The following is a 19,313-nucleotide window of genomic DNA, read 5'->3' on the forward strand; positions in this document are numbered from 1 at the left end:
AATATGCTTTGTTGAGTTACTGTTTCATTTCCTTATGAAGATTTCATCCAACTGAGCAGAAACATATCCGACAGACGTCAGAATGAACGTTCGTCTGGGTTCAAAATTTATGTTTTTACAACGTAGTTTTAGACTTCTTGTCAACTTAAGTCACAGACGTCTAAAGAACGTCTGGGGATTAAAAATAAAGTTTTCATGAAGGCCAAAGTTTCTTTTCTGAAACATGTGCCATGTTTTGTAAGCTACAGGGAGGGTCTCAACCTCAGCCGTCTTAATGAGGCATGCACTTTACCTGGAGAGCTATTCATCAGCTTGATCACACACCATGTGTTGGTCGTCCAACCTTCATCAAGTAGGCTGATCTGTTGGATGACCAACACATGATAAAGTGGGCAGGGATACCAGAAAATGTATTTTCTCTTTTACTGCATGAGAGACATGGGTTACTGAAAAAACACTCTATAACAGTGATTACTGTTGGAAAACAGAGCTATTTAACACTTAATTAAATAAAAATATATCACTTACAGCAGCTTCAAGTGGCACTACCTTTAAATCAGTTAATTATAATTATGATAATTTCCCAGAGCTGTTTATAAAAGGTCAAATGTTCTTTCTAATGTTTTTTCTTAGTGATTCAGTAAATAATTTCCTCGTGCTTTATAGCTTAATTAGTTACGAGCCATTAAGAAGAAGAACTTTGTGTTTTTGTCTTTAATCCAACAGTGCATTTTATTTTATACTAACTTTTATGCCTAATTAACCGTTAATTACTTTACATCTCATAATTTACAGCTTATAAATCTGCATTATGGCAACAAATAATCAATACATCTGGTGTTTAGTGTCAGACTTACTCTAATTTTTGCTTCTGTTTGATCATGACGACGAATTACCCTGAACTAAACACAGCGAAGCAGCTTTTTAAGCGGTAAAAGGTGTGTGTTTGTGTGTTCATTCCCACCTGGACGCTGTAGTGTGTGTCCTCGTCCAGGTCCCACAACACACACCAGCGGCTGGATGTGTTCACCTCTCGGATGGAGCGCTGCATCAGGCCGTCCTGCCTCTGGAGACACACAAAAAAGCGATATAAACACGTGAATATGCACACTCATGCACACACTTAGCATTTAAATGAAATCTTGGGTATTGATCATCGTGATTGTTGACTACTCTGCGCTGTCAGATCATTCCCACAAACCTGGACGGAGAAGAAGGGGTGTAATGACTTCCCCGAGGCCGTTAAAGGGTTAAGATATCCTCACTAACTGTGGAATTAATTTGTTGAATTGACTCGTCATTACTTCACTATTTCAAGACGGAGATTATGAATGCAAGTAAAATCCCTGCTGCAACGAGCTGCTTCACCTCATATAAATTCAGCTCATACACTTACTGTCCCACCGGGGGAAATTAGGTCTGCAGGCAAGGTAACACCAGCAATTAACGTTAGGAAGAAACAGAGGAACACATGTACAGGCACAGATACTCTGCTGGTGTCGGAAAGCAGCTTTTGAGACAGAGTTCATGTATAAATATTTCAATTTGAGTTCGTGGATAAGCAAATACGAAAGCTCGCTATTTACTGACATCGTACCATATGAGGCAAAACGCAAAACAATGAGACACATTAATTAAAAACTATCACACATGAGGAAACATCTACATAATCTCCAATAACCTGAAGTTTTAGCCGCTTGGTGGCAACGAAAACAAGCTGTAACATTCACTTTGCGCCTTTTAACTACATAATTTATTTAGCAAACAGTTAGAAAATGATTGTCCTTCATTTGATGAATGTTAAGTCCAACATTCACTCTCTTTTTGCTCTGTTTTTGGTCTCCACCATCTCCTGAGAGCAATATCTAGCTTTTTTAGCTGCCACTATGTTCACCAGCTAGTTGCTAACTTATTTTTATTGATTTATTAAATAATTTTAACCACATATGCAAACACTGCCCTGTTCTTAAAACCTGCAATCGCTAATATTTTGGCCACTTTCACTAATATTGACATATCACCACATTTAAGTTGATGTGGTGAACTTGTAAGCAAACAGTTGCTTACTTACTGGTCCAGCAGTTTGTAGCTGCAACATGATGAGAGCCGTTATCATTTAATTGGAGTCGAGTTTGTGTCCATCTGATCAATATTAGTCCAATATTCAATGTCTTTTAGCTCCATTTTTGGTCTCCACCACCAAAAATATTAAGTTATCTATCTTTACCAGCTAGTTGCTAACTGTGTGAAGACAATTCAATTATTTTACCATAGCGACAAATACTGTCCCGTTCTTAAAACCTGCATTCACCAATGTTTTGGCCACTTGGGGGCAGCAGAAACAAGCTGTGAAATAAAATCATCACTTTTAAGTTGATATGGCAAAATTGTGAGTAAACAGTTGCTTCATTCCCCATCGTGCAGTTACGAAGCTACATTATCATTCATTTGGAGTTCAACATTCAGTCTCTTTTTGCTCTCTTTTGGTCTCCACCAACTCCTTTTTAGGTTTTTAGCAGAAAACAGCAGCCAAAATGACTCGAAAACAGTAAAGTTGTGGCTGCAAAACCAAATAATAACAAACTGAAAGATGCTATAATGCTTTAGAAGATCTGAGGGCAGATATAATTGTCTGTTTTCATCACTGAGAGCAACCACTTTCATTTAGAAGTAGTGATTTGATCCATTGTTTATTTAAAAGTATTGATTAAATCAACTTTAAAAGCTATTTCCAGACAGAATTTCGAAAAAAGCAATTCTAAAAATCACATCAGCAACAAAGGAGTCTTTTAGTTTCGGAGGTTTTCAGACGTCCTGATTGGTATTGATCAAAGTCCTTCAACAGAGGATGTTCAGTCGAGTCCATAATGATGTTTATAGGTCAAAATGCCTGAACCATCCAAGTGATCTCACTTGCTGTCGCACTCAGACAACTTTGTTCTCAAAGAGAGGAGAAAATGTAAAATGGGTTAACAACTGCCGAGAACACCATTTATCTTTGAAAACAGCCTGTTCCACTAAGAGCCTGCGCTCCAGTCAATGGTGGGCGTTGAAGTCTAGTTAAGAATGAGACACAAGTTCCCCGCAAAGTAAATGTGGCTGTTAAGTTCAGAAAAGCCGAGGTAGAGTCAATAAATAGACGGCTGGCAGGACGCTCGAGGCTCTCCAGATGTCTGAATCACCAGAGACTGAGCAGAGTCAAAGTGGTGTCTTCTCCTCTGGCAGCCCTGGAAGCAACGGCTCAGTGAGGACGTTTTATTGCACTGAAAGACCATAATGTACAAAATCTCTACAGGAGGGGGGTTAAAGGGGCTTCAATCAATAACACTGACTCAGCTGTGATTTGGCCAGATTCTGATTTAGGAGCAAAAAACTCCAAATCCACCAGATTTAAGGAAGAGACGAAGGAAGGAAGTTCCTGTACAGCAAAAAAAACCTTAATCAGGCAGAAAGGCACTTGTTTACATCTGTATTATTAGTGTACTTAATGATAATCATGGTGGGATTGTATTGATTATTGTGTTAATAATGCACATATGATAAATAAATCATTTCTGTTTTGTTTCCGGTCTTGCTTTGTCATAGTCGATGGAGGTAATCGACCTTCAGGCTCGTTGCCATCCGCCATAAAGCAGGAAGAGTCATTAACTGAATTGTTTTTTGGATGCTTTTGTACATTTTGAGCATAATTTATATCCAAAAAAGAGACAAAACACGCATGAATGATGAATCTGACAGAGCGTTGTCGCGATAATATCGTTATTGTTAATTATTTAGGCCGCGGTGATCATGTACTGAAAGAAACACAACAATTTCCCTTTAAAAGTCCAGTTGTTGTGAGCACCTGGTGACAATTAAAGCCAACGTTTCATTTTTTTGCCGACTGACGTGCTTCTTCAACAAACATCTGCCCTTTCTCTGTCGGGGGTGACGCCACAGGCACAAAGAGAAAAGTGATTATATCAAAGTGAACAGTGGGGGAGACAGAAACAGACGTCCTCCTCGTCCCCAGTGGAAATTACGCCAATTATATTTGATGCAATCACAGACATAGACTGTGTTGTAGTGTCGGAAGGTGAACTGAAATGAGACGATTTCATTATTTTAGTGGTTTTCCTGGAACTTTCCCTTGTATGAGTGGCTGAAATGTTATTTTATTCATGTAAAGTATTTATTTGTGTGGTGTTTTTTATGTTTTTTTCCAGTAAAGCACATTGATTTTACTCGTGTTATACAAATAAAACTGACTTGACTCGACCTTTACACAGAAAAGAAAAGGTGCCTCGCAGTCAGTTTCCTTTTCGTTGGATAGATTTAGCCTTTAGCTCGGTCGCTAATGGACAAGCTGTTGCCTCGAAGAAAAAAGGGCTTTTTCTGAAGTTTTGCAGGTGAAGACAAAGTTCGGGTTTCGCAGCTATTTTTAGGTCAAGGAAGAAGTCGGCAGCATTTCATCAGCGGAGCGCAGCAGATAAACAAACCTCTGTTTGTGTCACCGGCTCAGGTTTTCTTTTGGTGCCAGGTTAAGACACCTGACAACACGCCCACAGTTTTTAAACTCTATCTGCAGGTGCAGCGTGGATTTATTTGATCAACGTCCACCCACACCTACGCGCTAATCAACAATCGGTGTTCAGTGACAGTTTGAGATTTATGAATCGCAATAAGGATTATTGGGAGTTTGTGCAGCTCAGATATACAATCGCAAAATTGGGTTACTTCCTCTGTCAGTGTGTTTGATTGCATAATGTGTGAATCTCAGCAGCCTGAGCTCGGGGATTTGGAACAACTTCAGATGGAGTGAAGCAACTCTTTGTCTGAGCAGATTCACTCGTCCTGCTTCTCCTTCACAAACACAAGGCTCAGCTTGTTACTGAACGGTCGTCTATATGAAATAATCTCCTCGTGCAGCCTGACGTCGGATCCTGCAGCTAATTGTTGAGCCCAGTATGTTTTATATAACTGCATCTCCAAGACTGTTTTGCCCTTTTGTACATTTTCTCCCTTTTGATGACTAAGAGGAGCTCAGTAAATGAAACGTCTTGTATGGATACCGGCTGCACCTACCTGCCCCCATCACCTCCCCTTTAATATTTGAGTAGGGTTGTTACATAAGTGCTTTCTGAGGTTATGGCAGGAGATGTTTTACATCCCCGTCGTCTGTTTTCTTGAAAATGCCACGAGGTTGATGGATTCTGAGTCAGACGTGAGGAGACTTAAAAAAATAATAAATAAAAAGACGAGTTGTTTGGCATCGCCGCCGCCGTGGATGTTCCTCCTGTGAGACGAGTCCCGGCCAAATAATTTCCACTAATGGAGACAACTCCCACTCAGAGCTCAGCTAATGTCTGATTCTGCTTTTGCCAAACTGTGGGTGGTGGAAACTGATTAGAATGAACCAAGCTGAGTTAGCAGCCTGGTGGACGTGAGACGGACAAGATGTGAGCAGAATCGACTACGACATGTTTTGTTATTCCCAAGGTGGACTGAAAAATTTAGTGCAAATAAATCTGGAAAACAGAAGCCTTGGATCATAAAAATATACTATAGGCTTCACATATTGAGTCAGTAACACCTCGACACTATGTGCAATTGAGATTGAGACTGCTGGATAAAGACATAGATGTTTTTAACAGTAAGCTAAATGTAGGCTAATGGATTAATGAGACAGTTAGCTAGAAGTAATGGAAAATGGCTCAAACAGTTAGCTAAAAGTGACAAAAATGATTTGAAACAGCTAAAAGTAACAGAAATGGTTGAAACTGTAAGCTAAAAGTCAATTTTTGAAACTATTTAGCCCAAATTTACAGATAAATGGCTAAAAGTAACAAAAAAATGGAGGCTAAAGCTAACAGCAGACTGATGGATAAATGTTAAAAGTAGCCTGAATAGATAAATGGTTGAAACTGTTAGCTTAAAGTAAAATATAAATGTTAGTTAACAGCTAGCTAAAAGTAAATGTTTGAAAGAGTCGGCTAAAATGAACAGAAATGCTTAAAGTAGCATTAAAGTAACAGATTAGTTGTTGAATAATTAGCGAAAAGTAATGTGGCTCAAACAGTTGGTTAAAAGTGACAGAAATTATTGAAACTGTAAGCTAAAAGTCAATTTTTGAAACTAGTTAGCTCAAATTAACAGATAAATGGCTAAAATGGTTGGCTAAAAGTCGATGTTTGAAACAGTTTAGTTAGCCAAAAGTAACACATGTTGAACACATAGTAGCAGTTACACCTTCAGTGAAGTGTTGGCTAACGTCAGATAAAAACCACCAGGTGTGTGTTTCCACTTTCATTCACAAAAAGTACATTTAATTTAATTACCAATCTTTGCCTGCTTTTCTTATTTGGATACTTCCAGGTGTTGTTTTGGCCGGACACTTTTGTAATCAGGAGATTGTTTTTATTATTTCCTCTGAAAGTACCTTTTGTCAACCAGCAGCCGGTCTCGACATTAACAAGCCTTTCAACAAGTGAGACTTTTACGAGCAGATCCTCCTGACGTATCCAAAGTTGTTTTTTGTAAAGGAGACACCCCTTCAGTGAGTCAGTGTCTTCGGGCAGACTGCTGACTGTAAACTGGCCTCATGAATGACGCAGCGCTTTAAAAACCACCGCGGACCGCAGGAGTGGGGAGAAAAACTACTCAAGAGATAAAGACGATCACAAAAAATACATAATTCAACTTTGGAAAAGCTGTTTTCTTGCCCTGAGCATGGCAACGATCCATCTGGGCATTCGGTTCATAATTTAAAATCCCTTCAATTTGTATCTCTGCAAAATTAATTGGCCTTCAACCAAACGAGCTCGCGGAGGGAGGAAAGGGTGAGATCAGGGTAAATGTGACGCCAGACAGATTGACTGAGCCTAATGAGCAGGCTGACAAATTATTTCTCAAGCTTTTTTAAGGATTAAAGCAATTAAGAAAAATCGATCTTTGAGCTCATTTGGCGGGCTCACAATTAATATTCACACACACACACACACACACACACAGTGATGACACTGTACCTGCTGTGAGATGGCGTATCCAATGACAGTGTCTCCCTGAGGGACGTTCCAGGTCACCATGGCCGAATGCGCCCTCAGCTGGGTCACCGACACGTTCACCGGGGCTGCTGGCACAGCTGATAACACACACACACACACACACACACACACACACACACACACACACACACACACACACACACACACACACACACCATTACTTGTCAGGGACAGAGAGTAACACACTTCAAATGGTGTTAGAGAGACTCATGTCCTGCTGCAGCACAGGAAACAGCTGGGGAGAGGAGTGTTTAAAAACAATACACAACGTGGCCAAAAGTATGTGGACACCTTAAACATCCTGCTCCTGGGCTTAACTGAAACCATGAAGAAGACCCCTAAACAGGGGGTGTCCACATACTTTTGGCCACATAGTGTTTCTGCGTACAAAGCCAACAGCACAGATAAAAGGATGGAGACACTACTTTTCAAACTGTGACTAAAGAATAAAGAAACATTGTTATGACCCTGCAAGGCAAATCAAAACAAGGAGTAACATCTCCAAAGAAAATCATAAAAGATTTCTACCTTTCATCCCCCTCAGCACAGTTGATACATTAAAGATGAATATGGTTACATTAATAATGCACACGAGCCCGCTGGCCTCTGCTAATGAGTGTTTTAACAAGTTGAACCACCTTCTTCTTCTTCGTTATTCTTTATTTTACATATTTCTCTTCACGTCACCTGTTGCTTGTGTACTTTAATGCAGAGCACTTAGTCGGACGTCCTGAACACAAACGTCTCCATCATGTCCACATGTGTTTTTATCATCAATCGTCCGTCCAGGTGTCCTTGAGCAGGACACTGGTGAGGATGACTGATGAAGTGTCGGCTTAATGGCCGAGATGTAAATGCATGATCATGTGAAGAGACACATACTGTACCCACTCACTCCAGCTCGTGTTAACGATCCTCTGGAGGCAGATCAAAATGGATGGGAAATCTGAGGTGTTCGCTGAGAGAGTGTGAGATTTTCTTTGTCACTCAATCATCAGTGAATGCAGTGACCTCCAATGAGAGGGAGGGAAATACGAGAGGAAAGTGTTTCCTTGGTGTTTCTGTTTCTGTGACGACAACAGCTGGAAGTGTGAGGGAAGACAAGATGGAACGAGAGAAGTGAAAAGTGAAGAAATAACAGTCTGAGGAAACGAGAAACAGGGAAACTGGAAGACAAAACCCTTTCCCACAAAATATAAATAACTGGAGAGGAAAGAAAGAAAGCTTAAAAAAAGACAAAAAGGGACAGAAAGAAAGCAAGAATACAAGACAAGACAAAACGGCAGATATGAAAAAAGGTAAAAAGGCATAGAAGACGACTAAGAGATGCAAACACAGAAAGAAAAACATAAATAACAGAAAAGTGAAAAAAGATGGAAGAAAAAAAAGACAGAAACCAAGAAAAAGAAAAAATGAACGAGTCAGAACAAAAAAGACAAAACTGAAACCAAACAACAGAAAACATTAAATGAGAGACTAAAAAAAGAAAGAAAAAGAAGAAAAAGGAAAGAAATTGACAAAAAACGGAAAAAAATAAACAAGACGGAAACAAAAAAAGTAAAAGAAAGGCAGAATGAGACCAAAAGAAAGACAAGTCGTTAAAAAACTGAAACAGAGACAGAGACAAGAAAAGACAGAAAAGGTTGAAATGAGACAAAAAAAGACAAGAAAAAAAACAGACAAAACAAAACACGAGACAATAAACTAAAAAGGGGAAACTAGACAAAGTGACAAAAAACAGAAAACGCTAAAAACAAGACTAAAAGACAAAATGGGACAGAATGAAAGATACAAAGACATTAAGACAGCAAAGAGATGGACACAATATGATAGAAAGACAGCAAGAAAGAAAGAAAAGACTAAAAAATAACCACAAAAAGAGAAACAAACACATTAATCTGAGAAAGCAGGGCGGAAAGATTGAAAAATAAAGACACAAAAAAGTAAAAATGAGACATAAAGACAGAAATGAGGAGAAAAGAGGAGCTGGCGTCCGTCCATGACTCTCCTCCTGGTGATGATACGACATGTGATGGGATCAATAACTGGGTTTTTCCTGCGAGTGAGGAGCTCATATTGATGTCTTCAGGTCATCCACCCCAACTTCTTCTTCTTCTTCTTCTTTTCTTCTTCTTCTTTTAGTGCAGGACGAGAATAGCCCTCCATGTTTCTCATCAATATCTCTGGCTGCTGAAAGCCATTAGTATGTGCCCACTGCAGAGTGTGTGTCCTTGTGTTTTTGTGCGTTTCCACTTGTGCACCAGGTTTTTATACATATTATAAAAAAAAAACCTCCATCAGACGGGAGAAGCAGCCTCCACAGCAGCCAATTAGGGCATCAAGGCTAAAAACAGGGCATTAAAATGCTGAGGTTCTGCATTATAGCATCATAAAGTCAAAGTGAGATTTATATTCTCTTCACGTCTTGCGTGAGGAAACAGGAACAATAATGACACTGCAGCTATTGTGCTTATCTGATCATTTTTCAGAAGATGACAGCGCTGTTTTTTGGTATAATAGCGGAGACTGAAAATGTCAAAGCTGCAACCCTCTCCGTGTGTTTCCCATGGCAGCAGTTGCCTGACAACGATGATAAAAAAGGGGTTTTTTTTGTCACCCTTTTTCAACGAACCCTCATGTAGCCTACTGCTAGTGATTTAAGGCATCTGCATTATGCATGATTTATTTCTGTTTTTCACGTACTTTTATAACAATTTCAACTGTTATTCTTTGCTTTTAGCCAGAGATACGGAGTCAACTCAAGTCACTGTTTTGATAACTTGACTTGGTTTTCCACTTAACTTGCAAACTGTGATTTCACTCGGACTAAATCTGTTGCTTTAGCCCAGTGGTGGACTCAGGACGTTTGATGGGCAGGGGCAACACAAACTAGAAAAGGTGCACCAGTTGTATGTGGTGGAGCACCAGTGCTCAGAAAGTTGTGATAAGAGGGCACTTAATCATGTTTTCTCCAGTGGGAAGGTATCTTAGAGGGCACTTCACCATGTTTTATCACCCTAGGAGCATCCAAGAGGGCACTTTCATTGCATTTTAGCACTTTTATCAAACTATTCCAACCATTTATGCGTTACTTTTAGCTAGACCTCTCTGCTCTACTGCTGATTGTATGCTCTACGCAGAGGCTACGCCATTATGACCATTTATACATCGCTGGTGTGTATGCCTTGCTGTGGTGGTGATACGGCAGTTTTCCAGCTTAACTTTTCCCCAGTAAACACACCAACCTCTTCGGCTCGCAGCTGTGTCTTTGGGGTGGAGGTTTGAGGGAGGGACGCCCCTCTGTCCACACCGAAACTTGGACGCAGGACTAACATTTGTTTCGGCAAGGCGGGTTTTACCACCATGTTGCCCACCATTCGGAAATCCGGCCTGTCTGCTCTCTATAGCCTAGAGACACTCAGGAGGAGGAGTAGCCGGCCACTCGGGAGGGACTGCAACAGCTGAAGAGGTTGGTGTGTTTACTGGGGATACTACAGGTCAAACCCCCTCTGTTAGCAAATCTTCATTTCTTTATGCTTTGTGGCTTTCAGGCCTATACCTCAAGTTTTACCGACTTGAGGTATAGATTATTTTTCTCATTAGGTCCAACTTAGCTTTTTCAAATTGTAGAATATTTGACTCACCTCCTCAGCCAATAAATGAACAGTATTTCCTTTTTCTAATCGAAGCAGAGGTTCAGGCTTCTCACAATCTTTATTTTCACTTTCTTTTTTAAAAAATTTCATCAGAACTGTCACAGCTTCATAGTGTTGTTTCTCAGCCTAATGTTGTTTGTGTATGAAGTACTCGAAAACACAATGCCACCTTGATTAGAGCAGTGACAACAACAAGAACGACAGCAACATCTCCTCCCTCTTCCTGTAAAAACAAAGAAAACTGCAAACATTTCCAGGCTGCTGGAGGCGGCAGCGCTGACACAAACCCTCCAAACATTCGGCAGCAGACTAAAAAAAAATAATTCAGTGTGATTTCAAATCGTAAGCATCCAGTGAGGCTCAGTGGAGTATGACCGTGAATGTCAAGCCCTATCTCAGGCTAACAAGCTAACCACAGCTCATTATACAGACCAGCCTTCCTCCGCTCCCTGCAGGACACGCTGGCCTGCCTGCCAAAAAACTGCTCCAGAGTCATTTAAAGAACACTGTTATCTGTGAGAGAGTGCCTTCCTACATTTCCCAGAATTCCCAGTGACTGCACACAGGGAAGGATTATGAACCTGTTGCACTCAGCATGTGTAGGTGGATTGAATGGAAGTGTGGCGAGAGCAAGAAAGTGGGAGTTTTTTTTTCCCAGTTGAGAAAAAAGCAGCATTTGTGGCTGAGATGTCCTGCAGCTGCAATGCATTCTGGTCTATTTCCTGATAGTGTGGGTGTAGAAATTGGCCACAGCGGCTGGTTTGTGATAAATTCCTCTCTGTATAATTATTAAACGTCTCTGCTAAACGGTGGCTTTAGAAACACTCTGCTGACTCAAAATTCAGTGTTAATAGCTGAATTTTTATGAGATAACACTCTGCAATAAATGGCCAAAATTATGTGGACACCCAAACATCACACTCATATTTGATTGCTGAAAGCCTTATTATAAAACCACAGGATTTAACATGCTGCTCCACTCTTCAGTGAAGACTTCCCACAAGTATGTTACGGTCTGTTAAAGTTCCCATGAAACAGCTAGTGGAGTGCTTTTTGCTTCAGCATAGTTAAGTGTCTCCTGTAAAACAGCTCGGGGCCTGATCCTGGCGTAAAGGTGAGATATGGATCAAGACATGTAAAAAAAACAATCAACACTAACATTTTGCCCTTACTGGAACTTTAATGGCATAATTGCAAACACCATCGATGGAGGATGCGAGTAGATGCCACAAACGGATCCACCTATGCTGCACAAAGTGAGGTGAATGTCCAACCACTGTTTTGAAGCCTCGAGTTTGGGCATTACAGCAATCGCCATCTGGGTTTTATTTAGCTGTTTTTCAAGGCTGTTCTCAGATCCAGAAGCACTGTTCATATTTTATACAGACAATCATTCAGACAAATCCCCTAGTTCAGAGACCACGGCAGCAAAAAGTTGGAACCTTGCTCAACTTTTGCCGCATCTAAATACGTTGTCCTGCGGCAAGACGCAGCTTTAGTGAATGAACGAACACTGTATCACTGCTGCTTATCTGGTGACGGGTGGATTACTGAATGGTCCCAACAGGCACAAGCCCAGGGGGCCTAAACAGTCAGGAGCCCCCTCGGTTTCACCTGCATAACGCCACACTGAAAGAGACATGTACTATACAACGATAACTGGACTGAACACGAGGAGACGCAAAATGACCACAAAGAAACAGAAAAAGGCTCCAGAGAGACACAGCAATCATAAAGAGAAACTAAAATAAGAGGTAAAACCAGAACAAAGGTGCAAAATGACCACAAAAAGACCTGCAGAACTACAAAAAGATGCAAAACAACTACAAACAAATGTAAGATGATTGCAAAAAGAGTCTGCATGTCCTGTTCCTATGAAGTAGAGACATTGGGGCCTTTCACATATCTGTTTTAATTCATTTTTCTGTAACGCTGGGCTGTTTTTGATCTGAACACCCACTAACAGAACGCAAAAAATTGTTTGCACTCTGTCTTGCAAGGTCGGTCGATGATGCCGCGTGATAAGATCCTCCTCACAGCCGATTTTCTAGTTCATGCCGACGCGTTGGATGCGGCAGAGGTCGCGTCAGGTCTGTGCAGTTCAGTCAAGTTCACTGCCTAAAGGATTGTCTACATATGTGTGTCCACATACTTTTGGCAATACCGTGTAGTAATAAGAGGCAACAGGAATTTTTCTTTCGAGAGAATTGAGGATATTCAAAAAAACAAACATATGTACATATAATAAAACAGGCAGAAAATCCCATCCTCCACCTACACACTCACACACACACTCCACAGAGGAAAACACATTCAAAACCATGTTCCCTTGTCTCTGCCAATGACAGCCAAGATCCCCCTGAACTCCCATCACGTTACGGCTGCTAAATCCCAACCGCTTTCATCTGCCAGCGCTGCAACAGAGCGCACACACGGAGAATAGACTTCTGCAATTACATTATACACACCAGGAGAGGAGATGAGAGGGGAGGCTTAGACAGAGTCAGGAAGACAGAAGGGAAAGAGATGGAGATGAGAGAGGAAAACAGCGGAGATGAGAGGACGACGGGATGAAAGACGACAGGAATATGACAGGAAAATGAAGGATGGAGGGTGAGCAATTATCTCGGCCAGATATCAGGAGGTGGCGAGTGAATTTTTCAATCTTTTGGTTGTGAGAGGAAAGACACACGAAGGGCAAAGTGAGATGGATGGAAGGAGGGGGAGGAGGAGAAGATCAATGTTGGAGGGATGGTAGAAGAAGAGATGGAGAGAGGGTGGAGGGAAAACAGGGAGTATGAGGAGGAGGCGAATGTGGATATTGATTAAATGATGAAATATAGCAGTTCAGGTGCTTGTAAGAGCACACACACACACACACACACACACACACGCACACACACACACACACAATCCTTACATGTCCTTGTTTGTCCTTCATGTTTCAGGCTCATTTGTCCAACTTAATCATTTATGCCCATTGGTAATTTTTTTTCAACATTGCAGGAAGCTTTAGCCATCAATATAGACAAAATGTAACAAAACATAGATTTAACACTCCCCTTTATCCTCTTAGTAAAAGAAAAACTCTGTTAAAAGAGCTTTGTTACTCCATAAATCATATTATAATAACCTATGCATGCTGATTAAGGATTTATTTTATATTAATGTCATTGAAATGCACCGAAAATATATTTTAATGTGTCTATTTTGGTTTTCTTTTGCAGCAAAACAATAGCCCAATAAAAGTAAATGTCTCTTAGCCAATGATTAAGAGTCCAGACTCATTTTTTTCCATCAAACAGTGACCAACTAACTGGCACTCTGAACCAACAAAACAACCAACCAACCAACAAACGAACAAAACAACCAACCAGCCAACAAACGAACAAAACAACCAACCAACCAACCAACAAACGAACAAAACAACCAACCAACCAACCAACAAACGAACAAAACAACCAACCAACCAACCAACAAACGAACAAAACAACCAACCAGCCAACAAACGAACAAAACAACCAACCAACAAACGAACAAAACAACCAACCAACCAACCAACCAACAAACCAACAAAACAACCAACCAACCAACCAACCAACAAACGAACAAAACAACCAACCAGCCAACAAACGAACAAAACAACCAACCAACCAACCAACAAACGAACAAAACAACCAACCAACCAACCAACAAACGAACAAAACAACCAACCAACCAACCAACCAACAAACGAACAAAACAACCAACCAACCAACCAACCAGCCAACAAACGAACAAAACAACCAACCAACCAACAAAGTAACCAACCAACCAACAAACCAACAAACCAACCAACCAACCAACCAACAAACCAACAAAACAACTAACCAACAAACGAACAAAACAACCAACCAGCCAACAAACGAACAAAACAACCAACCAACCAACCAACAAACGAACAAAACAACCAACCAACCAACCAACAAACGAACAAAACAACCAACCAGCCAACAAACGAACAAAACAACCAACCAACCAACCAACAAACGAACAAAACAACCAACCAACCAACCAACAAACGAACAAAACAACCAACCAACCAACCAACCAACAAACGAACAAAACAACCAACCAACCAACCAACCAGCCAACAAACGAACAAAACAACCAACCAACCAACAAAGTAACCAACCAACCAACAAACCAACAAACCAACCAACCAACCAACCAACAAACCAACAAAACAACCAACCAACCAACAAAGTAACCAACCAACCAACAAACCAACAAACCAACCAACCAACCAACCAACAAACCAACAAACCAACCAACCAACCAACCAACAAACGAACAAAACAACCAACCAACCAACAAAGCAACCAACCAACCAACAAACCAACAAAACAACCAACCAACCAACCAACAAACCAACAAAACAACTAACCAACAAACGAACAAACCAATCAAACCATGAACGCCTGAGCCAAACCAATCTAAAAGATGTTGAGTTATTTCACAGGATAAGTGGAAACTTTGGCCTGCTCTTTCTTCTAGATGAAATATCAGGGGATGACAGAAGTCAGTGAGATTCATCCTCTGGGGAACCTGAATGTCTGCACAAAATTCTGTCAAAATCTATCAAACGTGGTGGTCCAACTGACAGACTAAATTAAATTACCTTCATCAGTGTAATATTGTGATTCTCTCTGCTGTGACTCATCTTATTTAATCCTGTTTCAAGTTGTCAAGGACTCTTATCTGGAAAATTCCTGAAAAAAAGGACCAGAGCTCGGAACAAATGAACTAATCTTGCTACAGCTGCAGAACTGAAAACACTAATCCTAATCCTGGCTGAAGCACAAACATGAAATAAGTAAATTAATTCTGAGAAGAAGAGGGACGGGCAGGATGTGTTTACTGAGGCTTTCTCACATCCTTCTGTCCGTACTTAAGCCTCAGAAGTTCATAAAAACAGATGCTCACACACACAGAGGTTTGATCTGTCCACACAATGCTCTGCTCATTTGTTTTACCACGAGACGGACAAGAGCTTTCACCAAATGTACATGTCTTGTCAAATCCGACCCTGCGTTCCTCCGCAGCCCCTCGCAACAACAACAACAAGCCTCGTGACAGCCGTTGTTTACATGGTTTTTCCTGGAGTAGAGTCGCCTGACGTACGACCTGGCCCGGACAGTTGACTGTAAATCACAGCAAAGTAACAGTTTGCTGATAGACGCAGACAGCCTAATCTGGCTAATGGCTCCCCAGCACTCTCTGTGATGGATGGATGTTGGTGCATGTGTGTGTGTGTGTGTGTGCACGTGCTTGAGATACAGTAACAACCTGTGCATGTTGATTAAGATACAGTATGATCAGGACGGACTGTGAGACAATAACCACCTGGACACAAGACACGTGAAAGAGTTGCAATCAAAACAGTTTTGTGGTTGTTTTGCATGTCTTTGTGGTCGTTTGGTCTCTTGTGTAGTCATTTTAATTCTTTCTGAGGTCATTTTGTGTCTTTTTGAGGTCATCTTGCATCTGTTTGTAGTTGTCTGTCTCTTTGTAGTTGTTAAGTGTCTTTTTGTGGTCATTTTGCCTCCATTCAAGGGTCATTTTGTGCCTTTTGAGGTCAATTTGTGACTCTGTAGTTGTTATGCATCTCTTTGTGGTTGTTTTGTCTCTTGTTTTTGTCATTCTGTCTCTTTGTAGCTGTTTTGCGTCTTTTCGTGGTTGTTCTATGTCTCTTTGTGGACACATTGTATCTCTTTGTAGTTGCTCTGCATCTTTGTGGTGGTTTAGTCTCTCTTTGCAGTCATTCCTTTTCTTTTAGTAGTTGTTTAGCGTCTGTTTGTTGTCATTATGCATCTTTGTGGTAATCTTATCTGTTGTGTATTATGTCTTCTTTTAATAATTTTTCATCATCATTGCAGTTGTGTTGTCTCTCTTTGTGGTGGATTTGCATCTCTTTGTGGCCATTTTATGTAATTATGTAGTTATTTTGAGTCTCTTTGCAGTCGTTTGGGTCTCTGTGGGTCGTTTAAATGATTTTTCAACAAAGAAATGCTGTATATTGGTAATATATTGTGTTATGTGAGGATATAAAGGTAAGACAGGACATGATAGATAAGGTTTTTAATCTTTGTGTAACTTTCCGAGAGTCAACTGAAAGCTGCTTATCGGTTTTTTTGATTAACGACCACATTATGCAACAACATTGTTGAACTGGACCCAAATGTCAGCAATTAGCAGAGAATTCGGCCCGTCAAGTTTAGTCACGTCCCACCAGAACCCATCAAAGTGAGTTCTGCTGAATTTCTGAGCAGCAGCAGGAAAGCTGTCCTGCAAAACTGAAACAGCCCAGGTAGAAAAACCTCAAAAACCAGAGACACAGGGATCATTCAAATCGTCAGGTTAGCGGAGAAAATCAGAGCGAGCAAAGAGAATAAATAAAGACAATCAACAGCGAGCACAGCAGTAATGTGAAGCAGAGCAGAAGGAGAGCCTCCCCTGCATGAACAAAGCAGCACTTTGCCCTGCTCCTTTTAAATAAAGACCTCCTGTGGCCACAGTTGGTGCATTTTTATCCCCCCCTACGTGCTGCAAATGTTCAGCTTCCTTTCTTTGAGCTCCTCTCCAAAAGCCCATGTAGACTTTTTGGTCTTAAAATGAACAGCTTTTCATTTCGTTCCAAGGTTTTTCAGCTGGGAGCAACGAGATGCAACATGGCAAAACACAACCCAGAGTCCAACCAGGTCTGATGAAAATCTGTCTTGTCAAGTCAAGTCAGTTTTATTTATATAGCCCAATATCACATCTTAAGAAGTGCCTCAGGGGGATTTACAATCTGGAAAGCTTACAACACTCTATCCTCAGACCGTCGATTTGGATAAGGACAAGCTACCAAGAAATCTCTTTAAAAGGGGAAAAAGGTCTTCTTGTGCATCAAGAGTCGGTTTTAGATCCTGACATCCCGGTCGCTAGAATAAAAATCCTGGCCTTTTTACGTCTTTGCAAAGAATGATGTGTGTCATATATACATTTCTACAAAATGTGTCACATGACATATACGAGCTGTCAAAAGTGGGATGGCAGCCGTGTTTGTTTGGATATTTTTGATGAGATGTCGTGATATTTTCCAGCTGTGTTAGTGGTGACACAGCTTAATATATTTAACGAGGCTTCAGGACTTTTTCCACTTGTGTTTGTCGCAACAAAACAGGAGATTTTTGACTAGATGGTGGGACATTTTCCAGCCGGGTTAGTGGCAACAAAACCGGATGGTTTGGACAAGATGAGGCGACATTTTCCAACTGTGTTAGTGGCAACAAAAGCAGAAAGTTTTAACGAGACTTCGGGACATTATTCAGTCATGTTAGTGACAGAAAAACTGCATGTTTTCCACAAAACTAGGGACATTTTCCAGCTGTGTTACCAGGTACTTTTGACGAGATATGGGGACATTTTCCAGCCTTGTTTGTGGTGACAGAATCAGGTATTTTAAGCCAAGACACAATCTTTTCCTAACCCTAACAAAGTGCTTTTTGCCTCTAACCTAACCGGACTTAAAGAACCGCCTTGTAACAATATAAAACTGAAAACTGAGCCTAACATAAGGTTAAAGTCTCAACATATCCATAGTTTGCAGTACATTGCCAAGATTTATTCTGGTGATTGGGTTTCTTCCAGACAACTGAAAGCTCCAGAGCAGCTATTAAATGGACCTCAGTGGTGGAGGTCCAAGTAGAGGTCATACATTATTCAAAATTTGGAGTTGTTTCAGTTTTGTCCAGCAGTTCTGCTGAATAATCCTCGTTCTTATTGGGAAAACACTGTTTCCCAGTAAATAAAGATCTTCTAAAGTCAGATATGTTTACTTAAATCTGTTCCTCCTGCCTTTGGCAACATTTTCTAGTGATTTTAACTAATGCTAATGCTTAACAAGAGAGGCCTTCACGGTTGCTTTTCATGAATGGAAATCCTCAATTAAACCTGAGGCAAAGAGCAGCAGGATGCGGCGTGGTTAATGAGCTCTGGTAAAGATGCGATGTTATGTCATTGAGCCTGAGAAGGTGAAGGCCGTGTGGAGAAATATAAGAGCGCACTTCATTGGCCGAATCAATACGGAGCCTCGTAAACGCAGATTAGCCGCCTCTTGGTGATCAGCCAAGCAGACGCACGTGGATCTGGTTTTGCCAAAGGTTGAATTTTGTATCGAGACATCGAGAGCTGGGATGTGACCGGCGGTTCGGATGATTTAAGTGCTGTTGTATTCCTCCTACAGCTAATTAAACAGGCCAGAGAGCAAGAGAGAGAGATTGCTTTGAAATCCCCAATCCCCTGATAGACATTCAATTAAGGTTTTGACAGTTTTACTACAGCTGTTTGTCTAGTTGAAATATAAGGCGTAAACAGGGTACAGCCCTCCACTCACCTAAAGTCACACAGACAGAGCAACATGTTGATGTAAAGCTGTGCTGCTGCCGTGCACTTGAACCTCTCTTTATGAGCTTTTAGCCCCTTAACGTCCAATTTGACCCTCTAGTCGCGCCGAGGTTGTTAAAAGCATCGTATCAGCTTATTCTGACTCTTTATTGAAGCTACGTGATGTTTACACTGAGTAAAAATG

The 19,313-nt window shown here is 40.9% G+C and overlaps 1 protein-coding gene across 4 annotated transcripts in view; it reads right to left on the minus strand.

Moving 5' to 3' along the window:
* LOC140992085 (fibronectin type III domain-containing protein 4-like) overlaps window positions 1–19,313 on the minus strand; it is a 79,132-nt gene that overhangs the window by 5,599 nt on the left and 54,220 nt on the right. For all 4 annotated transcript variants that reach the window (XM_073462329.1, XM_073462328.1, XM_073462327.1 and 1 more), the window contains 2 exons: window positions 7,005–7,120; window positions 965–1,066 (listed from right to left, as the gene is read on the minus strand). In XM_073462329.1, coding sequence (XP_073318430.1) covers window positions 965–1,066; window positions 7,005–7,064 — 162 coding nt within the window. In that variant the 5' untranslated portion in view covers window positions 7,065–7,120. The remainder of the gene's footprint in view (window positions 1–964; window positions 1,067–7,004; window positions 7,121–19,313) is intronic.

This window comes from Pagrus major, chromosome 24 (assembly GCF_040436345.1).
Source record: "Pagrus major chromosome 24, Pma_NU_1.0".
Taxonomy (NCBI): domain Eukaryota; kingdom Metazoa; phylum Chordata; class Actinopteri; order Spariformes; family Sparidae; genus Pagrus; species Pagrus major.